The sequence below is a fragment of the Scyliorhinus canicula genome, chromosome 8, assembly GCF_902713615.1.
Source record: "Scyliorhinus canicula chromosome 8, sScyCan1.1, whole genome shotgun sequence".
Taxonomy (NCBI): Eukaryota; Metazoa; Chordata; class Chondrichthyes; order Carcharhiniformes; family Scyliorhinidae; genus Scyliorhinus; species Scyliorhinus canicula.
In genome coordinates this window covers 98136523-98163292 of record NC_052153.1, presented here as the reverse complement: position 1 = coordinate 98163292, position 26770 = coordinate 98136523, and the positions used below count along the sequence as shown (strand labels likewise).

At 45.2% G+C, this 26770-nt stretch overlaps 1 protein-coding gene across 1 annotated transcript in view; it reads left to right on the top strand.

Annotated features, from left to right (window-relative positions):
• The window catches only part of phax (phosphorylated adaptor for RNA export), a 61461-nt gene extending 37045 nt beyond the window's left edge, over window positions 1–24416 (top strand). Inside the window, exons 3-5 of the mRNA XM_038804979.1 lie at window positions 1965–2085; window positions 7359–7442; window positions 23740–24416. Of these exons, the coding sequence (XP_038660907.1) occupies window positions 1965–2085; window positions 7359–7442; window positions 23740–24012 (478 nt within the window). The 3' untranslated portion in view covers window positions 24013–24416. The remainder of the gene's footprint in view (window positions 1–1964; window positions 2086–7358; window positions 7443–23739) is intronic.
• Window positions 24417–26770: the final 2354 nt, after the last annotated feature.

The window sequence follows — 26770 nt, the reverse complement described above, 5'->3', positions numbered from 1 at the left end:
AAACTCTTTCAGGAGCGCGATGATTCCTGCTTTGTGGGTCCGAAATGTGGAGGAGCCGGACATCTGCATAGAGTGAGACTGTGCTCTCTGCCGCCCCTTCGGATCCCCCTCCAGCTTTTTGCTGCTCTGAGCACGATTGCTCGTGGTTCGATCGCTAGAGCGAACAGCAGCGGGGACAGTGGGCATCCTTGTCTGGTGCCCCTGTGCAGTTGGAAGTATCGGGGGTTGGTGGTGTTGATCTGTACGCTCGCCATGGGAGCGTTGTATAGCAGCTTTACCCAGGAGATGAACCCTGTTCCAAGCCCGAACCGCTCCAGTACCTGTATGAGGTATTTCCATTCGACTTTGTCGAAGACCTTTTCTGCGTCTCGGGAGACGATAACTGATGCACTTCTTAGTGTATGGTGTGTTCTCTTTTTAATCTAATCAAATATTGTGAAATGAAAAATCTGCAGAAAGTCTATTTCACATAGGTACGTTAACAGAACAAAACTTTACACTTATTACGTATTATGCACAACCTGAACTAATGAAATACTTGTTGAACTGCAGTCACCACTGTGATGTAGGTAACACAGTGGGCAGATTGTGCATAACAAGATCCCACAAAGTGCAATGAAATAAATGACCAGATAGTCTGTTTCCACAATGGCTGAGAGATTAATATTGACCAAGACATATCCTCATGTTTGAATAGTGAATTGTTTTGTATGCAATTCTGAACGAAATGAGCTGTATAGTTGCCACGGCAAATGTTTGGAATTTGGATACATTTTGCTAATTGAATGATGGAATATAGTACAAACGTAAGTATGCAAATGTTTTCATCAAATGAGCTCCAATATTCAGCAAAACACTCTTTTCTTCTCTTCCTCATCTGCCACAACTAAATAAAGATATTAAAATTTTCAGTTCTGAATATTCTACACTATTGTATCTCTGAATTGAGAAGTAGAACAATTTGGATATCTTAAAAACTGTCCAGCCGAGGAATGTACTTTTGAATTTGTTTTATACACGTATTTCAGTGAAGTAAATTCAACCTCATGACGATTCCTTGTTGGGAGGTGAGCAGTTTTTGTTTAGGGGAGGAGACCAAATATGGGCCCAAGATGAAATACCAAACAGCAGCAAAGTGGCAAATTCAGTTTCCTCTGTCAGACAATATTGAAACAGGCTTGCTGATTGAACAACCAGTCTCATTATTTGGAACTTAAATAATGTTGTTAAACTCCAGTTGAAACAGTATGTCAGTGCCTCAGCAAAGATCCCCAAGCCATGACCAATCTTTAATCAAGTTCTCAAGGTTTTAAGTAGAGTGCCCACAATATGTGAACAAAAACTCTACCCATGTCAGTTGCTAAAAGAAAAAGATTTAAACTTGTATAGTGCCTTTCTTAATCACAGGACATCCCAAAGTATTTGACAACCAATGAAATGCTTTTGGAGTGCAATCTCTATTATAAAGTAGGAAATGTAGCAGCCAATTAGCAGACATCGAGCTCCCACAGTAATGTGATTATTACCAAATAAGGATACAGTGAGGCATAAATATTGTCCAAGACATGCTGGAAAACTCGCCTGTTCTAGCAAAAGAGTGGAATCGTTTACACTCACAGATGGGGGTCTCTGTGTAATATCTCATTTGAGATGGCGTCTCCAGCAGTACACCACCCCCTCAGTACTGCACTGCAATGTAAGCCTAGATCATGTGCTCAAGTCTCGTGTGTTCAGTTGCTTGGAGATGCATGGATTTCATATACAGTCTATGTTGTAAAACTGAACAATACGTAATAGTCCAATATATCATGATGCTTGAATCAGGTTTAAAGTGTAATATTAAGAACATGGGGACATTGGAGCTTATATACATTGGCTTGGGGCTGGTGACAATTAGCTGCTAAAGGTGAAATTGTTTAAATATATTGTAGAAAACTACTCACATTTGAAATTCAATTACTCAGGCTCCGAGAACCAAAAACCGATTTGATTCATAGGGTTGTGAAAACTGTTGGAAGGAAGAAAGCAATAGAACTACTGATTCAGACAGCTGAAGTAGAACAAAGCGGAGGACTCATGATTGTTGTAAGTAATACATTTTCTATTCCTAAATAGAATGAACACATGACTTTCAAATTCTGTCCATGGGAAAACTGAACCATATGCATCAGGAAATTCCCAGGCTCAATCCCCAGTCTTGTTCAATTAACCAATCTCGGCTGAGCTAATGGTTGTTATAATTTACCACTGCACCCCTCCCTGGGTTAGGAAGAGGGAATGTAACTGGTGTTCCCTTCAAGGATGCTGTTGGACTCGTGTGTCTGCATGAACACCTGAGCAAGGAGAGGAGTGGGCTTGGTTGTGATGCCTTCTGCAATGGAATAACTTGGCAACACGCAAGTCTCCTGAACAATTGATTGGGCAAGATACTTCACAGAATCTAGTACACAGGGGACAGTACTCGCTATGAGACATGGACAAGGCGTACAATCTTAAAGGGTCACAAACAATTAATCTCCCTGAGCACAAAGCCACAATGCACCATTTAAGCATTAGTATTACATTAAAACTCTTCTTGCAGAATGCATTTAATGCACTTTAGCAAGGAGTCAACATCTTCCTGGAGAGGTAATTATGGCAGTTAGATTAGTTGAGTGATCAGATTTCATCAGTCCAGTTGAAAACTGATCCATTGGTTAGGTTCAAAAATGAATACTATTATTGAGTGGCACGGTAACACAGTGGTTAGCACTATTGATTTTCAGCGCTTGAGTCATTGTGCGGAGTCTGCACGTTCTCCTCATGTCTGCGTGGGTTTCCTCAGGGTGCCCTGGTTCCTCCCACAAGCCCCAAAAGACGTTCTGTTAGGTAATTTGGACATTATGAATTCTCCCTCTATGTACCCGAACAGGCGCCAGAATGTGGCGACTAGGGGCTTTTCACAGTAACTTCATTGCAGTGTTAATGAAGCCTACTAGAACAGTACAGCACAGTACAGGCCCTTCGGCTCGCGACGTTGTGCCGTCCATTTATCCCAATCGATGATCAATCTAACCAACATCCCTTCAATTTACTGCTATCCATGTGCCTGTCCAAGAGTTGTTTAAATGTCCTTAATGATTGACTCCACCACCTCTGCTGGCAGTGCATTCCAAGCACCCATCACTCTGTGTAAAGCACCTACCCCTGACAACTCCCCTACACCTTCCTTCAATCACCTTAAAACTATGTCCCCTCGTGACAGCCATCTCCACCCTTGGGAAAAGCTGGCTATCCACTCTATCCATCCTTCTTTGCTCCAGTGAGAAAAGCCCTAGCTCCCTCAACCTTTCTTCATAAGACATGCCTTCCAGTCCAGGCAGCATCCTAATAAATCTCTCTGCCTCTCCAAAGCATCCACATCCTTCCTATAATGAGGCGATCAGAATTGGACACAATATTCCAAGTGTGATCTAACCAGGGTTCTATAAAGCTGCAGCAAACCTCGTGGCTTTCAAACTCAATCCTCCTGTTAATGAAAGCCAACACACCATATGCCTTATTAACAACCCTATCAACCTGGGTGGCAACTTTGAGGGATCTATGTACGTGGACCCCAAGATTCCTCTGTTCCTCCACACTTCCAAGAATCCTGCCTTTAACCCTGTATTCAGCATTCAAATTCGACCTTCCAAAATGAATAATTTCACATTTACCTCGGTTGAACTCCATCTGCCACTTCTCAGCCGAGCTCTGCATCCTGTCAATGTCCTGTTGTAATCTGCAGCAGTGGTCCCAGAACAGATCCCTGCAGGACGCCACTCGTCACCGACCTCCAAGCGGAATATTTTCCATCCACTACCACTCACTGTCTTCTTTCGGCCAGCCAGTTCTGTATCCAGGCAGCTAAATTTCCCGGTGTCTCATGCCCCCTGACATTCTGAATGAACCTACCATGGGGAACCTTATCAAATGCCTTACTGAAATCCATATACGCCATATCCACTGCTCGACCTTCATCAATCTGTCTCGTCACATCCTCAAAGAATTTAATGAGACTTGTGAGGCAGGACCTGCCCATCACAAAGCCATGCTTACTATTTTTAATCAAACTATGTTTTTCAAAATACTCATAAATCCTATCTCTCAGAATCCTTTCCAGTATTTTGCTCAACACTGATGTAAGACTGATTGGGCTGTAATTCTCAGGAATTTTCCTATTCCCTTTCTTGAATAGGGGAACAACATTTGCCTCTCTCCAATCATCCGGTACTACTCCACTGGTGAGTGATGACGCAAAGATCATCGCCAACAGCGCAGCAATCTCCTCCCTCGCTTCCTGTAGTAACCTTGGATATATCGCGTCTGGCCCAGGGGACTTAACTATCCTGATACTTTTTTAAATTTCCAGCACATCCTCCTTCTTGATATCAACCTGTTTGAATCTATTAACCTAGTTCAGGCTGTTCTCATGAGCAACAACGTCCCTCTCTCTAGTGAATACTGAAGCAAAATATTCATTTAGGGCCTCCTCTCCCTCTTCAGGCTCTAGGCACATGTACCCTCCACTATCCCTAATCGGCCCTACTCTCACCCTGATCATCCTCTTATTTTGCACATAAGTGTAAAACGCCTTGGGGTTTCCCCTAATCCTTCCCGCCAGGGCTTTTTCATGCTCCCATCTAGCTATCTTAAGTCAATTTTTGAGTTCCTTCCTGGCTACCTTGTAACCCTCGAGAGCCGTGCCAGATCCTTGCTTCCTCAGCCTTACGTAAGCTTCCTTCTTCCTCTTGACGGGAAGCTCCACTTTTCTTGTCATCCAAGGCTCCTTCACCTTACCATTCCTTCCTTGTTTCAGTGGGACAAAATTATCCAGCACTCGAAGCAAGTGCTCCTTAAACAACCCCAACATTACTGTTGTGCATTTCCCTGAGAACAGCTGTTCCCAATTTTTGCTCCTCAGCTCCTGTCTAATAGCAGTATAATTCCCCTCCCCTCATTAAATATCTTCCCATGCTGTCTGTTCCTATCCCTCTCCATGACTGGTAACAGTCAAGGAGTTGTGGACTCTGTCACCGAAATGCTCCCACAGTGAGATATCTGACATCTGGCCTGGTTCGTTGTCAAGCACCAAATCCAATATTGCCTTCTCCCTAGTCAGCTTATCTACATATTGAGTCAGAAATCCTTCCTGGACATGCCTGACAAAATCTGCTCCATCCAAACCATTTGCACTAAGGAGGTTCCAGTCAAATTAGGGAAGTTGAAGTCACCCATGACAACACTGTTACTTCTGCACTTTTCCAAGATCTGCCGCCCAATCTGTTCCTCCATCTCTCTGCTGCTATGGGGGGCTCTATAGAAAACTCCCAATAAAGTGACTGGCCCTTTCTTGTTTCTGACTTCCATCCATACTGACTCAGTAGACAAACCCTCCTCGACGACCTCCTTTTCTGTAGCTGCGATGCACTCCCTAATTAACACTGCCACTCCCCCATCTCTTTTACCTCCCTCCCTATTCTTCTTAAAACATCTAAACCCTGGAACATCTAATAACCATTACTTACTCTGTGAAATCCATGTCTCCATAATGGCCACAACATCGTAGTTCCAAGTACTGATTCATGCTCTATAGAACATAGAACAGTACAGCACAGAACAGGCCCTTCGGCCCTCGATGTTGTGCCGAGCAATGATCACCCTACTCAAACCCACGTATCCACCCTATACCCGTAACCCAACAACTCCCCCCCCCCCCCCCCCCCCCCCCAACCTTACTTTTTTTTTTAGGATACTACGGGCAATTTAGCATGGCCAATCCACCTAACCCGCACATCTTTGGACTGTGGGAGGAAACCAGAGCACCCGGAGGAAACCCACGCACACACGGGGAGGACGTGCAGACTCCGCACAGACAGTGACCCAGCCGGGAATCAAACCTGGGACCCTGGAGCTGTGAAGCATTTATGCTAACCACCATGCTACCGTGCTGCCCCTAAAGTTCATGTTCTAAAGTCTATGTTCATCTCCCTTATTCATACGCAGGTCCCACCTTCCCCAGAAGGTATCCAAATGATCTACATATCTGAAGCCGTCCCTCCTCCGCCAGCCCTGTAGCTACGTGTTCAGCTACACTCGCTCTCCGTTCCTTGCCTCACTTGCACGTGGCACCCGTAGCGATCCTGAGATTACTACTCTACTTGTCCTGCTCTTTAGCTTCCAACCTAACTCCCTAAAATCACTTTTTTGATCCTCATCCCTTTTCTTAGCTATGTCGTTGGTGCCTATGTGCACCATGACTTCTGATTGCTCCCCCTCCCCCTTAAGAATCCAGTAGACTCGATCCGAGCCATCCCTGACCTTGGCACCCGGGAGGCAACATACCTTGCGGGAGTCTCATTCGCGACCACAGAATCTCCTATCAATTCCCCTCACCATTGAGTCTCCCATCACTATCGCTTTTCTATTCTCCCTTCTGAGCCACAGAGCCAGGCTCAGTGTCCATGCTAAATTGCCCCTTAGTGTCCAAATAATTAGGTGGGGTTACTGGGAAAGGGTGGAGGCGTGGATTTAAGTAGGGTGCTTTTTCCAAGGGTCACTGCAGACTCGATGGGCCGAATGGCCTCCTTCTGCACTATAAATTCTATTGTAAATTTTCGAAGTCCCATTTGTGTGAGATGACAAATACACAAAATGCGAAAATTGGCAATGAAGAGTTTAAATTTGTTTTATTTTATATTAAGGGTGCCCTTTGACAAAGATGACGTTTTTGCAAATAGAGCTCCTAAGGTCTTACACAATTGAATTGTGAATGGGTTATATTTATAATTGTATTTTCTGCTTGCTGATTTGTGGTGTCGCACATAGTAAACTGGAGAGACTGAAGAAATAGATATGCAGAAGACATTCCAATTTCCTGATGCGTTTTTGTTTTGAAGAACGGATGGTCAAAGTCCAATTGGGAGATATGCTTTGTACCAAGATGGGTGACGTTTCCCAATTTATAGTATTTGAGGTGTTCTGCAAGAGGACTAATACTAATGCTTAAAATAGGCATTGTGGCTTGGTGCTCAGGGAGAGATTAATTGTTTCTGTGACCTTTTAAGGTTACAGGTCTTGTCCATGTCTTGAGAGTGAGAATGTCCAGGAGGATAACGAGGGACTAGAAACACATGTCACAGGAGATGAAAAGAAAGATGTTACATAAAAAATGCAAATGTCTGAGAGAGAGGCACAGAGGTAAAAATAAGAATCTAAGTCTAACCGGAGAGGAAGGGATGATGAATTACTGGTGATTAAGGAAAGACAGACTTGCAGAAAGAAAAGGGATTTTTCTGCGTGAGCACAGATGTGTCCTTCAACATCTTTCTTCTACTCAGGATGGCAGTCGCAGAAGAACACCTGGTGGAGTTTATTTGCAATTATTGAAGAATACACCAAGCATCACCCAAGACCAGCTAAAGGTTAGAGTTCAAGCATTGTTTTGAGTAAAGAATTTAATCTTCAGTAAGGGCACTTTTTTGGTTAAAATATACTCTATATTGGTATTGATAGAATTAATTATATAAGCAGGAGGGCGGCAAGTGGCATCGTTGTTAGCATTGGGACTGCAGTGCTGAGGACCCGGGTTTGAATCCCGGTTCTGGGTCACTGTCCGTGTGGAGTTTGCACATTCTCTCCATGTCTGCGTGAGTTTCACCCCACAACTCAAAGGTATGCGGGTTAGGTGGATTGACCATGTTTTCATAGAATTTACAGTGCAGAAGGAGGCCATTCGGCCCATCAAGTCTGCACTGGCTCTTGGAAAGAGCACCCTACCCAAGCCCATACCTCCACCCTATCCCCATAACCCAGAAACCCCACCTAACACTGAGGGGCAATTTGGACCCTGAGGGCAATTTATCATGGCCAATTCACCTAACCTGCTCATCTTTGGACTGTGGGAGGAAACCGGAGCACCCGAGGAAGCCCACGCACACACTGGGAGAATGTGCAGACTCCACACAGACAGTGACCCAGCGGGGAAACGAACCTGGGACCCTGGCGCTGTGAAGCATTTGTGCTATCCACAATGCTACCGTGCTGGAGAAAAATAATTGGGTACTCTTTTTTTTTAATGTTAAATTACATAAGCAGGTACGTAATTCATTGGTGAGCTTTAGTTTCTTTCCTCTAAACTAGGGATTAGGATAAGCAAAATGTAAGTACAGTATTAAATTAATAGTTTAACTAGATAAACTGACTTAAAATTGCAACAAAAAAATTGTTGAATAATGACTTTAAATAAATAAAAAAATCTAATCAAAGATGTTACAGAGTAAATTGGCTGGACTGTGGAATGTGGGAGTTTGTGAACAGTGAGACTGTCTGGAACAAACAGTCCTGGAGAAGATGTTTCCACCTCGGATCTTTCCAGCTTGAAAGTAATTTGAGCTGGATTGCGAGATGGAGACACTTTGACACACAAGGACGAAGAGGAATTTCTGGACAGATGCAGTCTTTCTCAAAGGAAAAGAAGGGTTCAGGGAAGGGAAAGTGTGATTGTTAGGCAGCTGGATGTCAGGAATTTGAGAGAAGTTGAGATGGAGGTCCTGCAGACACTGGTTCTGTATAACACCTAATAGTTTAACACCTAATAGTGGAAGGGAGGTGGAGGAATGAAAATGCAGGCAAGCTAGGGAATCAGGAGAAATGTCAACTCTCCTAATGGGACAGAAGAGTTGGGTAACTGGAATGGATTTCCTACAATGCGTAACAGGACTCATTCTTATAACCTGATATGTAAAAAGCCTAAGGAAGTTTTGGATTGGATTTAGTAATCAAGAATGAGCCAGAGCATATGAGAATGTACAGAATGTCCGATTCACCTAACAAGCACATCTTTCGGGACTTGTGGGAGGTAACCTGAGCACCCAGAGGAAACCCATGTGGATACTGGGCGAAGGTGCAGACTCCGCATAGTCAGCGACCCAAGCTGGGAATCGAATCCGGGTCCCTTTAAGATGGTAGAGAAGAACATGGGTATGCCAAAAACCAGGTTAATAGATTGGAGAGAAGCTGGTTTGGAGGGGCTGAGCATAGAACTTGGGGAAACAAAATGAGTAGCAAGATTAGAAAACGACAGTGCAAATTATCGATCAGAAACATTTAACATGGTTTTCAACAGAGTGCAGGAATAATATACTCCGCTGAAAGGAAACAAGTGAGTTTCCATAGATGAATAAAGACATTAGCCAACAATTGAGGGTTAGGAAAGAGGTATAAATTAAGTCCATAGGCAGCAGAAGCGTTCAAGATATGAGAGAATATAAAGGAATCAGGAGAGAAGTCAAAAAAATGCCGTCGTCAATAGAGGTGGGCAGGCGCTCACAACATGTTTTTATCAGCCAGCAAAGTAGTATTCAACCTCCAGGGTGAGCGTCGTGCGGGGCTGAATTCCAGCAACTGATCGACATATTTTGGGGCGTGGTTAGAAATGACAATTGCCGAGTGCTCAGCCGCCACTACTGAAGAAAGGAGAGCCCTATGTAAAATGAAAAAATAAATGCGGGGGAACACGCATGGTGGACATGTGGGGAAAAAAAGGAAAAATCCCTGTCGTTCGGGTGCAATAAGCACCAGGGATCTACCCCTCCATCTGACCCATTAAAGAAGACAAAGCCCTGGCATCCCTGACTGGACGAGAGATTTTAGGTTTAGAATGGTTCAATTCGGGCAGCACGGTGGCTCAGTGGTAGCACTGCAGTCTCACGGCGCCGAGGTCCCAGGTTCGATCCCGGCTCTGGGTCACTGTCCGTGTGGCGTTTGCACATTCTCCCCTTGTTTGCGTGGGTTTCACCCCCACAACCCAAAGATGTGCAAGGTAGGTGGATTGAATACGCTAAATTGCCCGTTAACTGGAAAAAATGAATTGGGTACTCTAAATTGATATTAAAAAAAAGAATGGTTCAATTTAGGGTCTAAGACACAGTTCTGGTCGCTTCCTAAAATAAGCTGCTATGAGTCGAGGATGGGGGTGGAAACTAACAGTTATGAAATTCATATCCCAGTTAGGGGCATAAATGTTGATCAGAGTACTGGGTTGTTTGACAGGGAGCCATATACAATAACATAGCGACCATTGGGGTCAGCCATAATCTGAATAGGGGAGAACTGGACTATTTTTATTCATTAAAATCGTCGTACCCCTGGCCCTGCCATTGAAACGGGAATGAAAAACTTGCCCAACCCAGTGCGAAGCCTGGCCTCATCCTTGATAACTCAAATATATCACAGTTTAAGCTCCTAAAATGAGCAAATGCTATTGACTATTCTACAAGGTCAGAAAAGGCCGTTCAACCCCTAACATTCCAAGTAACCAGATGGATTGATGGTCTCTCACCACCCCTCAAACCAAAGTCAGCAATTCCCAAAGCGAGGTATTATATAAAGGGCATGGCCGAGATAAAGCAAAAAGATCCACCTAAAATAGCCAACAAGCCAAGTTACAGGACTTGATGTAACACAAAACTAACACTAAGCAAACTAACACTTAAGCCCACCCCATCTGAAAAACGGCATCACATTTGAGTATAACCACACCCAAAAGCGCATGGAATGATTGCTACGAACTTATCCCAAAGTCTACAATTAATAAAATAAAATTTAACACAATCTCCAAGGTCATTTTAAAAACTATCGCTATGAGCTGCAGAAAACTCTCTAATGCCACTCATGTTAACGACTGCACCTTGTTAGCACGGCGACTCCCAACTTCAGAGTAAAAGCTTATTTGTCTTGCAATGCCAATCAAGCGACTAAAAGACGCACCAGATGACAAAGAAAAGAAAAAAGGAACAATAGATTTTTACAATAAACAAAGAGCAGAACTCTCAAATATAACTAAAGACCTCGTGCAATCGACCAACGAACATGAAAAGAAACAAGATACAAATTGCCCAACACAGAGCCAAAGAACAGCCCACAACTTGTACTTTTGGCCAAAGGTCTCTGCAGCACTTGGTGAGTCAGAAAACTGGTCCTTTCCATGGAACGTTACTCGAAGGAGAGCTGGATAGATCATCCAGAATTTGACTCCACTCTTATACAGGACGGATTTCACCCCATTAAAAGCGGCTTTTTCTTGGCTAAATCCACACTCATGTCCTGGTATAGACTAATGGGGTGTTCTTCCCACTTATCCAAATGCTCCCCTGTCCATCGAAGAACTAGCTCCTTCTCTTTGAAACTATAAAATCTTGTGATCACCGCCGCAACGGATCTCCAGGGCGAGGCTTGGGTCGAAGTGAGTGATGGGCCCAGTCTAATTCTGGGGAGAATGCAAGTACACCCTCGCCCACCGTCATGTGGGACAGTTCCAAAAAATATTTAGCAGGGGTGCGGCCCTCGATCCCATTTGGTAACCCCACAATATGCACATTCTGCCTCCTGGATCTGTTCTCCAGATCATTCTTTTTTTTAAAATATAGAGTGGCCAATTCTTTTTTTTTCCAATTAAGGGGTAATTTAGCGTGGCCAATTCACCTACCCTGCACATCTTTTGGGTACATCGACACGGGAGAATGTGCAAACTCCACACGGACAGGGATCCAGGTCCTCAGTTCTTAGCACTGCGGAACCATGCCACCCTAGATCATTCATCTTAGTTGTTGATGTTTTTTTAACTTGGACCACTGAAGCAAGGTTGGACTCCGTGAGATGATTTGACAATGCAACCTCCATGGCCTTAATTGTGGCTCCGTGAGCCTCGACAGTCTTACTGTGGTTTGAAGAACTAAACGAATGGGGGCCAAGGTCTTTTTCATTGATCTTTTAAGATCCATCCACAGGTTTTGTTGATGTTTATCGAGCTCGACTACCAAAATCTTGGTGACAGCTTCGGCCGTTAGTGGAGTGGTTGGAGAAGCCGCTGACTCCGCCATCGTACCTCCAGTAGATCTCGTGAGATGCGTCAGGGTCAGTCGATGATTTTTGGATTAATTATTTTCTGGCTCTGCCTTCTTTGGACACCTCCAGGATGAGAGACCTATGCACGGCCAAATTTCAGTAGTTTCTGTGACTTAAAGACCTGTGCCACCAGGAAAATAGGGTAAAAAGTTCAGTTTTCCATCTTCCTTTCAGGTCGCGCCATTGGGATTCCCAGAAGTCACAAAACAACTGGAAGGCAAAGCAGAACTATCAAATTAAATGATCAAAAAACCTAAAACAGAATAGTAAAGTTTTTAGCACACATCAATTAAATAGAAATGAAATGATAAGAATAAGGCATTAAGGGATCAACAGGCTAATGCCACAGGTGATGATAGAGAGACGGCAGAAGGAGTAAATAATTATTTTGCTTCAGTATTTGCCAGGGAGATAAAATTGGTGAGATGGGGGCAGCTAAGGAAATTAAATCTTTTGAATACTGACTGACCTCTAGGTTCCAGAAGGTAATTCACTTAATACCTGTAATAATTTTCACATTTGCATCAACGTGTCGCTTAGCACAGGTGCAAGACATCTGTTGTGAGCAGATGCTTCACTATTGGAAGTTTTAATTCATTCATTTGAGGATTTCCTATGAATATTACAAAGCAAACTAAGGTTTTTTTTACATATATTACCAGTGTCCCCAAATGTATGACTATTAGAAGTCCTGCTTGCTTAATTTGTTTTGGTCTTTAATTAGCTACAGTGAAGATAAATAATAAAATAACTATTCATTTATTGCCTAAAATCTGTGTAATTGAAAAAAGTGTAATTGAATATTGTAGCCAGGGTTTGTTGCCGTTTTAAAGGCTCCAGAATCTTATTGGTGCAGAACTGTTTGCACTGATGGATAACATTTCTGCATATATATGCTTATATTAGCATAATTTTATGGAGCCACTAATGAATACCGTCATTTCCAAACATCCTGATTGTAAAACACAATTACATTTTTGTGTTTTGGAAACTTTAAAACCTCAATTTAATTTTTAATAATACCTACTACAAGAAAGGCACTGTGGCTTCTTTCAAACTCCTCATTTGCCAAGAATTACTTTCATTTGAATGCCCATCTACCCACATGTAATCATTTTCGGGCAGCACGGTAGCACAAGTGGCTAGCACTGTGGCTTCATCGCATCAGGGTCCCAGGTTCGATTCCCTGCTGCGTCACTGTCTGTGCGGAGTCGGCACGTTCTCCCCGTGTCTGCATGGGTTTCCTACCACAGTCCAAAGATGTGCAGGTTAGGTGGATTGGCCATGATAAATTGCCCTTAGTGACCTAAAAGGTTAGGAGGGGTTATTGAGTTACGGGGATAGGATAGAAGTGAGGGATTAAGTGGGTCGGTGCAGACTCGATGGGCCAAATGACCACCTTTTGCACTGTATGTTCTATGTTCTATTGCAGACAGTGACTTTCAACACAAGTGTGACTTTCAACACAAGTATATCTTTTATTCTTCTGTGTTTTGGGTAAAATAAATATCGTATAACTTTTAAAAACAAAACGAAAAGAAAAAATGTAAAGTCATCAGGAAGGATTTCACAAGCGAAAATCTTACTCTACTGACCTTATTGAATTTTTGGAGATGGTAACAGAGCCAGTGATCATGTAGTAGATGTAATTTATCTAGATTTTCACACGGTCATTAATAAGATTCCCCATCATAGACTAATGAATAAAGGTACAAAGATGGAGCCAGTAAGTGGCAGGATGAATTGTTGGCCAGCTTCAAGAAAAAGCAGAGTGTGGAGGTAGAGAGACATTATCCAGAGTGGCAGAAGGTGGGAAGTGGTGTCCCACAAAGGTCTGTTCTGGGGCGATAGATGTTCACAACAGTTTGGATATTGGAGTTATAAATACCATTTTTAAATTTGTGGATTGCACCAAATTGATGAGACAATGAATACTCGTGAAAAGTTGCAACAAATTACTGGGGAACATTAATGAACATGCAGAATGAGCAAATAATTGGCAAATTAAGTTCATGGATAATGTATATTTTGACAACAAGAACATGGAGATCACTTATTCCTTGGAAGGTGCAAGTTGAGGTAGGGTAGAACATGGAGATCTTGAGGCAAATAAGCTATCCATTAAATGGTTGTTAGTAAGGCCATAAATACAGTAAATTTAACTTTATTTCTAGAGGAATAGAATTGAAAAATAAGGAAATTATGCTAAACATGCATCAAACCTTGGTTAGACCACACAGAATATTGCCTGCAGTTCTTATCATAGAATTTACAGTGCAGAAGGAGGCCATTCGGCCCATCGAGTCTGCACCAGCTCTTGGAAAGAGCACACTACCCAAGGTCAACACCTCCCCCTATCCCAGTAACCCCACCCAACACTAAGGGCAATTTATCATGGCCAATCCACCTAACCTGCACATCTTTGGACTGTGGGAGGAAACCGGAGCACCCAGAGGAAACCCACGCACACACGGGGAGGATGTGCAGACTCCGCACAGACAGTGACCCAAGCCAGAATTGAACCTGGGACCCTGGAGCTGTGAAGCCATTGTGCTATCCACAATGCTACCATGCTGCCCTCTGGCTGAATAGAGGCACTGGAAGGAGTGCAGAGAAGATTTACAAGGATGATAACCAGAAATTAGCGGCTATAAATAATGAGGAAAGAATGGACAGGCTGTGTCTCTTGAAAAAATGAAGGCTAAGTGGTGGCCTGATAGAGGGCTTTAACATTACGGAAGTATTTGATAGTGGATACAGAGAGAATGTTTCCACTTGTGGGAATAGCAGAACTAGAGACCATCAATGTGAGAGAGTTACCAAGAAATCTTAAGAAGCAATTTATGAAAAACATCTTTACCCACGGGTGGTGTGAATGTGGAATACTCTACCACAGGCAGTAGTTAAAGCAAATATTATTGATACGTTTAATCTAGACAAGCATATGAGGTAGAAGGGATTGGGTGGTTACAATGTAGATTTAGATAAGCAAAGATGAGAAGAGGTTCAAGTGCCAGCATGGACAGTTTGGGAAGAATGGTGTGTTTATGCCATATTTCCTATGTACAAAGAAAAGTAGAGCACAAGAACAGGCCCTTCAGCCCTCCAAGCCTGCGCCGATCATGCTGCCTGTCTAACCTAAAACCGTCTACACTTCAGGGGTCTGTACCCCTCTGTTCCCACCCTAATCATGTATTTGTCAAGATGCCCCTTAAACGTCACTATTATACCTGCTTCCACCACCTCCTCGGGCAGTGAGTTCCTAGCACCCACTACCCTGTGTTTAAAAAAAGACTTCACTCCTACATCTCCTCTAAACTTTGCCCCTCGCACCGTAACCCTATGTCCTCTAGTAATTGACTCTTCAGCCCTGGGACAAAGCTTCTGACTGTCCACTCTGTCCATGCCCCTCATAATTTTGTCGACTTCTATCAGGTTGCTCCTCAACCTCTGTCCTTCCAGTGAGAAAAAGTCGAGTTTATCCAACCTCTCTTCATAGCTAATGCCCTCCATACCAGGCAACGCCCTGATAGACCTCTCCTGTATTCTTTCCAAAGCCTCCACATCCTTCTGGTAGTGTGGCGACCAGAATTGAACATTATATTCCAAGTGTGGCCTAACTAAGGTTTCTTACAGCTGCAGCATGACTTGCCAGATTTTATACTCAATGCCCTGGCCGATTGAAGGCAAGCATGCCATAAGCTTTCTTGACTGCCGTTGCCATCTGCACTGCCACTTTCAGTGGCCTGTGGTCCTGTGCACCCAGATCCCTTTGACTGCCAATACTTTTAAGGGTTCTGCCATTTACTGTACATTTCCCACCTGTATTAGACTTTTCAAAATGCATTATCTCATTTGTCCGGATTAAACTCCATCTGTCATCTCTCCGCCCAAGTCTCCAACCGATGTATATCCTCTGACAAGCCTCATGGCTATTTGCAATTCCACCAACCTTTGTGTCGTCTGCAAACTGAGTAATCAGACCAGTTACATTTTGTTCCAAATCATTTATATATACTACAAACAGCAAGGTCCCAGCACTGATCCCTGCGGAACACCGCGAGTAATAGCCCTCCATTCAGAAAAGCACCCTTCCACTGCAACCCTCTGCCTTCTATGACCGAGCCAGTTCTGTATCCATCTTGCCAGCTCATCTCTGATCCCATGTGACTTCACCTTCTGTACCAGTTTGCCATAAGGGACCTTGTCAAAGGCCTTACGAAAGTCCATGTGGACAACATCCACTGCCCTACCTTCATCAATCATCTTCATCATTTCCTCTCTCAACTCAATCAAGTTAGTGAGACACAACCTCCTCTTCACAAAACCAGGCTGTCTCTCACTAATACGCCCACTGTTCCAAATGAGTAAATACTGTCTCGAAGAATCCTCTCCAATAATTTCCCTACCACTGACATGAGGCTCACTGGCCTGTAATTTCCTGGATTATCTTTGCTACCCTTCTTAAATAAAGAAACAAAATTAACTGTTCTCCAGTCCTCTGGTACCTCACCTGTAGCCAGTGAGGATACAAAGATTTCTGTCAAGGCCCCAGCAATTTCCTCCCTTGCCTCACTCAGTATTCTGGGATAGATCCCATCAGTCCATAGGGACTTATCTACTTTAATCTACCGTAACACCCAACATCATTTTGATCTCACTGTGATCCGGACTATCGACATATTTTTTCCCAGACTCCTCATAGAGAAGTCTGATGCAAAGTATTCATTTAGTACCTCTCCCATTTCCTCTGGTTCCATGCATAGATTCTTCCCCTGTCCTTGTGTGGTTCAACCCTTTTTCTGGTCACCTTCTTGCTCTTTATATACACCCTTGGGTGTATAAAACTCTTGGGTTTTTCCTTAATCCTGTTTGCCAATTACTTTTCGTGATCCCTTTTAGCCTCCTGACTCAATTGCTTAAGTTCCTTCCTGCTTTCCTTATATTCCTCCAGGTTTCGATTGTTCCTAGTCTTATAGCCCTTACAAATGCTTCCTTTTTCTTGGCTCACATTATTGCTGGTTAGCCAAGGTTCCCATACTTATCCTTCCTCACAGGAACATGCCGGTTCTGAATTCCTATCAATCAACATTTGAAAGCCTCCCACATGCCAAATGTTGATTTAACCTCAAACATCTACCCCTAATCTAGATTCTTCAGTTCCTGCCTAATATTGTTGTAGCCTTCCCTAATTTATCACCTTCACCCAAGGACTATTATCTTTATCCAACAGTACCTTTTTAAAAAAATATTTTTATTTTTCTCCCGAATTGACACCCACCAACAATAAACAATCAGCAACAGATATGTCAATCCCTATAACAATAACAACGATCCCAACCTCCCACCAACCCCCAAACATCAGCCCGCATGTTTACATAAACAAATGACAAAAAGAAATCCGGGATTACCCATAGTCATCCTTAATATACACAGCCCCCCTCCCCTCAACTCTCCCACCCATCCTGCCCCAACTAATTTTCGATGTTATCCAGTTCTTGAAAGTGCATAATAATTAATTCCCATGACTTGTAGAACGCCTCCGAGCTTCCCCTCAGTTCAAACTTAACCTTCTCAAGGGTCAAATATTCCAACAGGTCCCCCTGCCACGCCAGGGCACAGGATGGAGAGGCTGCTCCATCCCAGCAGGATCCGCCTTCGGGCGATCAATGAGGCAACGGCGACGATATCTGGCTCTGCACCTGTTTCCAACCCTCACTGGTCCGACACCCCGAATATGGCCTCCCGGGAACGTGGGACCAGTTTCACGTGCACCATCTTGGAAATTACCCTAAAAACCTCCTTCCAGTACTCCCCTAACTTTGGACAGGACCAAAACATATGAACGTGATTAGGCCCCCGCCCCCCGCGCAACGTTCTCACACAATTTTTTTTTTACAGTGCAGAAGGAGGCCATTCGGCCCATCGAGAGCACCCCACCCAAGGTCAACACCTCCACCCTATCCCCATAACCCAGTAACCCCACCCAACACTCAGGGCAATTTTGGACACTTAAGGGCAATTTATCATGGCCAATCCACCTAACCTGCACATCTTTGAACTGTGGAAGGCAACCGGAGCACCCGGAGGAAACCCACGCACACACGGGGAGGATGTGCAGACTCCGCACAGACAGTGACCCAAGCCGGAATAGAACCTGGGATCCTGGAGCTGTGAAGCATTTGTGCTATCCACAATGCTACCGTGCTGACACACATCTTCTACTACTCCAAAGAATCAGCTCATCCTCGCCCTCATGAGGTGCACTCTATATACCACTATATACCACCTTCAGCTGTATGAGCCCCAACCTCGCACATGAGGTGGAGGCATTTACTCTCCAGAGCACCTCACACCAGACCCCCTCCTCTATAACTTCTCCCAGCTCTTCCTCCCACTTTGCTTTGATTCCTTCCAGTGGTGCCTTATCCTCCGTACACCGCTGACACTACCCCCTTCTCTAGTCCCCTCGTCGTCAGCACCTCTTCCAGCAATGTGTAGGCCGGTTCCTCCGGGAAGCTCTGTATCTCCTTCCTCGCAAAATCCCAAACCTGCATGTATCTAAACATTTCTCCCTGCTCCAGCCCATACTTCGCTTCCAGCGCCCTCAATCCTGCAAACCGACCCCTAAGAAACATATCTTTTAGCGTCTTAATCCCCTTCTCTTCCGAAAACTTCATCCCACTTCCCTGGCTCAAATCTGTGGTTCCCCCGAATCGGCATTTCCCTTGACCCTGCCCCCAACCAGAAATGTTGGTGAAACTGCCTCCAGATTTTCAGTGAAGCTATTATTACCGGACTCCTTGAGTATTTCCCCGGAGCTATCGGGAGCGGCGTTGTTGCTAGTGCTTTCAGGCCCGACCCCCTGCACAAACTCTCCTCCATTCTGACCCACTGAGAATGAACCCCTCTGACCCAGCTCTGCACCTTCTCCACATTCGCTGCCCAATAGTAGTACATCAAGTTCGGGAGACCCAAGCCCCCTGCCTGCCTTCCCCTCTGTAGCAGCACCTTTCTCACTCTGGCCATCTTCCCTCCCCATATGAACGAGGCAATCCTTCCCTCAATCTCCCTGAAAAAAGCCTTTGGCAGTAAAATCGGTAGGCATTGAAAAATAAACAGAAATCGCGGCAACACATTCATTTTAACCGCCTGTAACCGACCCGGTAGTGACAGAGGGAGACCATCCCACCTTGCCAGATCGGCTTTCACTCTCCCCACCAAACTAGTGATATTGTAGCTGCGAAGCCTCCCCCACTCCTGGGCCACCTGCACCCCTAGGTACCTGCCCTACAGAATGGCAGCCCCCCCCTCCCAACCCCTGGCCGAGACACCACAAAATACTCATTCTTGTCCAGCTTCAGCTTGTACCCCGAGAAAGATCCAAATACTTGCAGTAGCTCCAATATTCCTCCTATCTACGCACTTGGTTCCGACACATACTGGAACAAGTCGTCGGCACATAAGGACACCCTATGCTCTATTTCTCTCTTTCCTCCCCCCCCCCCGTACTATTCCTTTCCATGCTCCCAAACTTCTTGATGCGTTGGCCAACGGCTCAATCGCATGTGCAAACAGCAGGGGGGACATAGGACATCCCTGCCCCGTCCCACGGTGGAGAGAAAAGTATCTCGAGCTGATGTTGTTTGTGCGGACACTTGCCTTTGGCTCCTTATATAATAGCTTTACCCAGTTCACAAATCTTGGTCCAATCCCAAACTGCTCCCGAACTGTCATCAAGTACCCCTGTTCCACCCGGCCAAACGCCTTCTCGGCGTCCAATGCCACAACCACCTCTGTTTCCTTCCCTTCCGCCGGTGCCATAACAATGTTCAAAATCCTCCTGATGTTCGAAAACAGCTGCCTACTTTTCACGAATCCCGTCTGATCCTCAACTATCCCCTTCGGGAGGCACTTCTCCAGCCTACCCGCCATACCGTCGCCAATACTTTTGCGTCCATATTCAGAAGTGATATGGGCCTATACGACCCACACTTCGTCGGTCCTTTTCTTTTTTTAGCAACAGTGAAATCGATGAGAGCCCCAAGGTTTGTGGCAGCACCTCCTTCCCTATCGCCTCTTCAAACATCCCCACCATCAGGGGTGCTAACTTATCCTTGAACATTTTATAATATTCCACCGGAAACTCATCCGGCCCTGCCACCTTCCCCGACTGCATCCACCCAATCACATCCTTTATCTCCTGCTCCACTATTGCTCCTTCTAATGTAGCCCTGTCCCCCTCCCCTAGCCTCGGGTACTCCAACCCATCTAGAAATTCCTGCATCTCACGGTCTCCCCCGGATGGCTCTGATCTGTACAACCTCTCATAAAACTCCTCAAAAACCTTGTTAATCCGCTCCAGAGCCACCACCAACTTCCCTGCCCTATCCCTCACCTGAAGAATGTCCCTTGCCGCTGCCTCCCTCCGGAGCTGACCTGCCTTATCTCCATGTTTATAAACTGCACACCGTGCTCGTCTCAGTTGGCGCACCGCCTTCCTGGTGGACAGTCGGTCGAAGCTCGCCTGTAGTTCCTTTCTCTTTTTCTGCTTCGCTGGGTCTCCATCTTCTGCATAACTCCTATCTGCCTCCAACATCTCATCTATTACCCTCTGCCGCTCCAACCTCTCCTCTTTGTCCACCCTGGCCTTAAACAAAATTACCTCACCCCTCACCACCGCCTTTAGAGCCTCCCAGACAACTGCCTTCGACACCTCACCCGTACAGTTGAAACCTACATATTCCTTAATTACTTTTACAATTTTCTCACAAAACACTCGGTTCCCCGAAAGCCCCACATCCAGTTTCCATCCCGGCCTCTGCGCTACCCCCTTCTCCAGTACCATATCCATCCAATGCGGAGCGGAATCTGACACTGCAATTGCAGAGTATTCCGACCCCTTGACCCCAGCCAGCAAAGCCACCACAAAAAAGTCGATCCGTGAGTATACTTTATTGACTGCTGATAAAAACGAGTACCCCTGTTCCTTTGGGTGCAGGAACCTCCAAGGGTCCACCCCTCCCATTTCCACCATTAGCCCAGCCACGTCTTTGCCCGCCCTGATGGGACCAGCGAGTGTGGCCGTGATCTGTCCAACCTTGGCTCCTGCTCCAAGTTCCAGTACCCCCCCACCCACAATCATTTTGTGTCCCCAAGTCAGGAATGGCCCCAAACACTTTCTTTGCGAATCCCATATTGTCCCAATTGTGGCCGTATACACTTAACAGCGCCACTAATCTCCCCTCCAGCGTCCCTCTCACAATCACATGTCTACCCCCCTGATCTGCCACCACCTTCTCCATCTGGAAGCGTACCCTTTTGCTGACCAACACCGCTACCCCTCGAGCCCTTCCATCAAATCCAGAGTGCAACACTTGGCCCTTTTTAAGTCTCACCTGGTCCTTCACCCTCAAGTGAGTCTCCTGCAGCATTGCCACATTGGCTTTCAAACTTTTAAAATGCGCAAGCACCGTTGACCTCTTGACCGGATCTCCGAGCCCTCTCATGTGACTATCCTTACTGGGGGTCTCTCACGCCCCCCACCTTTCTTATCCACCATCATCATAACAACTGGCCCTGCCCCATAAGCCTGACCTGCCCGTGTCCATTGTTAACATCGAACCCCCCCCAGAACCCCCCATACATTTCCCGCTGAAACATCGCCCAACATCCATCTCTCTCCCCCCCCCCCCCCCCACCCCCCTCGCTCGCCTCGTCGACCCATTGAAGCCTGCTATCCAGGCTCCAACGTCCGCAGCCCTCCTCTCACCTCACCTCCGTTCACTAGCTGACTTTAGTTAGCTAACGTGGGTGGCTCCCCCCCACCAGGATATATCGTCCGCTTCTAGCCAGTCCCAGAGAAAGAAAAAACAAAACCAACAATCCAACCCATACAATTCACTAACATAACATTTAACCGTCACAAAACGGCAATCAACCCACTATTAACTTGAACTCTGGAACAATGCAAAGAGAAGTAAATTACAATACACATCATTAAAAGAAAGTTGTAGCATTCATACATTTTCCAGCTACTCAAACACAGTCCACAGTCTCTCTTCCAGTTCCGCTCCTCACGTCTGTCCCAAGCCTTCTGCCCTCACGAATGCCTCAGCCGCCTCCGCTGTCTCAAAATAACAGCCTTTAGCGTTATACATTACCCTCAACTTCGCCGGGTACACCATACCAAATCGCACCCCCTTCTTGTACAGTGCCGCCTTCACTCGCCCAAACGCTGCTCGTCTTTTTGCCAACTCCACCGTCAAGTCCTGGTAGATCCAAACCGCAGTACCATCCGGCAGCACCTCACGCTTCTGCTGTGCCCAGCTTAATACCTTCTTCATGTAGAACTTGTGGAAGCAGATAATTACTGCTGTTGACGGCTCGTTCACTTTGGGCTTCGGCCTTAATGACCGATGAGCTCGGTCTAGTTTGTACCGGATGGGGTTCTCGCCCTCCCCCATCAGCTCCGCTAACTTCTTAGCGAAGTATTGTGTTGGCCTTGGGCCCTCTGTCCCTTCGGACAAGCCCACAAGCGCCTTGAGCAGTTCTCCAAATCTCTGAGCTTTGCTCGGAGTCCTCTGTTGACCTCCACCACCCTCCGCAGCTCGTCCCCCATCGAGGTGACCTGGTTGCTGTGTCGTGACACGGCCTCCTCCACTTCCTTCATCTTCTCGCCCTGCTCTCTCACCTCAGCCGATGCCTTTGCCACCGCCACCCTCACCAGGGCGATTGCCTCCTCCACCAATGACTTCAATGCCACCACCGTCTCCTTCCTCAAGGCCTCGCAAACTGTTTTTCCAGCTCTACCGCCATCACCTCAGTCATCTTCTCCACCGAAAGTAGTGCGGCCCCGCCTTGCGGTTCGGCTTCCGCCATCCTGTCAGCACTTTTGCTTGTCCTCTCATTCAGCGGTGAACCCGTGTTTCCTTCTTTCTTCGACGCTGCTCTTCGCATCCTTTAGTGGCTTACTGTTTTTTCTTTCTTTTCACTTCTCTCCCCTTTCACCCTCCTGTCCTTCATCAATCTGAATTTTTTTTTTAAAAAGGACGGGAAACAAAAACTTTCAGCCAACTTGTTTAAACTTTCTTTCTCTTCTACATTCCCCCAGAGCTCCCCTGACACCAGACTTCAGCCTTCTTTCTTCATCCTAGGTGGGAGCCATCCGAAGTGGGACACCCTACCTACATCGTGCCCTGGCCTTGTGCCTGCCGCCTCGGCCTCCTTGTAGCTCCGCCCCCGCTGCTCCGACCTCCACGCCGCGCTGGACCCAGTGCCTCAGCCCTCGCCGCCCGACACCCGCGTGGGGTTCTTCGCCGGTTTTTAAACCGGCCCCGCTTGCTGCCCGTGACGGCCCCAAAGGCCGACAATAGTCGGGGGGAGTGAGTGATGCCTCGGGGAAATCCCTGAAATCGTCGCAAATTGTGGCCACTGGCGGAAGCTCTTCTTACTGCGGCCACCCTGCTCGCCCACGCCACCGGAAGTCTATCCATCAGTATCTTAAACCTTACTAATCCTGAGTGATGTGTTCTCACAGCTACACTTGCTGCTCATGCTTTTATATGTGAAATGGCTTCTTGGATAAGGCCACTAGAGGGCCTCTTAAACCACAACCACATTATGCCATTTTTGTTCTCCCTAACTCTATTCTCCTCGAGCTACTTTATCTGCTTTTGTCCTCCTATGTATTCCTCTGTTAAGTTGTTGGTTAAGCTCTCATAATGGTGTCAGAAAATGTATGATCAACCAATATTTATTCTTGTAGTTAAAATACTAAAGTATCTGAGTCATCCCTTTGCTTCCAACCAACAGGAAATCTTTTATGATGAAAATCAGAGAGAATATAATTGCAAAAAGGCAGCAAAAAAAAGGAGACGACATATCATTGGGAAAAAGATGAAACAGGCTATTAAGGAGCTGAACCTGCAAGTGGATGATGATGCTTCACGGGAGACTTTTGCTAGTGACACAAATGATGCTTTGGCTTCTGTTGAGGATACAGAAGAAGTTCACATGGAGAAGCCAGCATTAGATCCAGAAGATGCAATTGAACTTGATAACAGTAATGATCTGGAAACCTTTTGAAAAGCTTGCCAAATTAAAACACTGAAAGATTATCAAACAAATGTCATGAATATCCCTCTTATTGACATTTATTGATTTATTGACTTATTGATCTTATTGACATTTCTAGTTGAAAATCCTGAATTAAAAACATCCCTCCGTTTCATTTTAAACTATTTTTGGGTTCTTGTATTGTGATGTTAGTTAACTTGCAAACTCATGTTTTCCCTTGTAATAAAACAACATAAATCACCAGTTAACTTTGTTATGCTCATATAGTAGCATTGCTGAGAATACAGAGTACCGTTATGCATTCATATCTGCAAACAAAGATTAAAATGTTTCATTCTGCATGTAAATATTATTACTAGTTTGCAAATCATAACTCGGCACCAATTCAGTAAATTTTTTTACTCAAATGAAAATTCTGTTACAGCTCATTTGATTCATTTAGCATATGATTCTGATTTTAGCTACATTCAAAATTGATGAATGGTAATGGAAAGAATGGATTTTATGTTGGTTCAATGCTTTGGAGGAGCATTGGCAGGTGGGTAGGTAAAGCCATTAAAATGGACAATAGCAAATTGGATTTTATAAATGATTATGTTGTCGGAAAGCACAGGGGTAACTAATATATACATGCCAATTGTTAGTTTGTAGTCTGACTATGGTGCACAATTGGTATCCATTATAAAATAAAAGTAAAATATTGTACAGTATGGATTTACCAAAATTAGTTCGGTGGAAGAGAGATATTGGAATTATTTCTACCAGTGTAGACAAGGCTGAGGGGTAGTTTGAGATATTTTAAAATAAAATTGAGGGGTTTGGTCAGGTAAGTTTTTTAAGAAAAAAAAGTGGATTGGTTTTTCTGACATTCAATGATTGCTTCATAGTTATTATTGAGAGTAAACTTTCAATTCCAGATTTATGAATGTTATTAATTGCAGTTAAATTCCATTAACTAACCTAGTGATATTTGAAATAGTGTACCTAGAACATTAGCCTGGACCTCTAAATTGCTAATCTGACATTCCCACTAGGTCTCCAATTCATTAATTCAAAGTTTCTACTGAGGGAGAATAACGAGTTAAAGAAATTTCACTTGAGTTTGTGAGTTAGTGGAAGCATTGAATACTTGAGGCAGAGATTATTGCTTTTTCTAAGGGAATAAATCTTTCAATCAGAGGGTGATACAGAACTGTGGAAGATTTGCTTTTGGATTGTTCCAGGTTGGCAAAACAAGAAGTCAAATGACGTGTAATTTATTTTCCCAGATCGAGAAATTGATACATTAATGCAAGTAGTGAGGGGGATGTTGGTTATGTTATCTCTTCTGGGACTAGGAACCTGAAGGCAACCCTGACAAGAGCAGCAGATACCTGGGAATCCCACCACCTGAAGATTCCCCTCCAAGTCACTCACCATCCTGAATCTGGGGCAACATCCTGGAACTTCCTCTAACAGCACAGCACAGTGGGTGGTCCTACACCCTGCAGCGGTTTAAGAAGGCAACTCACCACCATCTTCTGAAAGGCAACAAGGAACGGGCAATAAATGTTGATCTAACCAGTGCCGCCACATCTCGTAAAAATAAATTTAGAAAAAGTTTGCTTTTTTTGTTACAAACATTTTATGAAGGCATTTATGGTTTTATTACAATAAAAGATACAAATATAAACATAGTTCAGTACGTATCCCTCCACCCTATCTTCCCCCCCCCCCCCCCCCCCCCATTGAATCTGCTAACAGTTTAGTTTTTCCCGAAGAAGTCGATAAACGGCTGCCAGCTCCAAACGAACCCCAACGTTGATCCTCTTGGGGAAAACTTAATTTTCTCAAGTCTGAGAAACCTAGCCATGTCACTAACCCACACCTCTGATTTCTGGGGCTTTGACTCCCTCCACGCTACTAATATCTGTCTCCGGGCTACCAAGGAGGCAAAGGCCAAAACGTCAGCGCCTCGCTCCCTGGACTCCCGGGTCTTCTGACACTCCAAAAATCGCCACCTCAGGACTTGCGCCACCCTCGTTTTTAGTACCGTGGACATAACATTCGCAAATCCCTGCAAGAATCCTCTAAACTTTGGACATGTCCAAAATATTTGGACATGGTTCGCAGGCTCTTCTGCACACCTCATGCACCTGTCCTCCACCCCAAAAAACCTGCTCTTCCGAGCCACCGTCATGTGTGCCCAGTGAACCACCTTGAATTATATCAGTTTGAGCCGGCACATGATGAGGATGTGTTGACTGCTCAGAGCATCCTCCCACAGGCCCGCCTCTAACTCCTTACCCAGCTCATCATCCTATTTAGGTTTTAGCTCACCTATCTGGGTTTCCTCCCACTCTATAAGTTCTTTATAGATTTCTGATACCTTCCCCTCCCCACCCCATTCTAGAAACTACTCTGTTCTGTATCCCCTGCGGCGGTAGAAGCGGAACAGTCAAAACCTGCCTTCGCACCAAATCCCTTACCTGCAGAAACCGAAACCCATTCCCAGGCGGTAATTCAAACTCCTCCTCCAAACAGGGAAAGCTCCCATCAATGAACAGATCCCCCAGCCTCTCAATCTCTGCCACGTCCGAAAACCTCCATCCATCCTCTCCGGGACAAACCGGTGATTACCACAAATTGGAGCCCGCACCGACGCTCCCTCCACACCCATATGCTTCCGCCACTGCCCCCAGACTCTCAGGGCCGCCACAACCATGGCTTGTGGAGTACTGGGCTGGCAAGAACAGCAGAAGAGCCGTTACTAATGCCCCCAAACTTG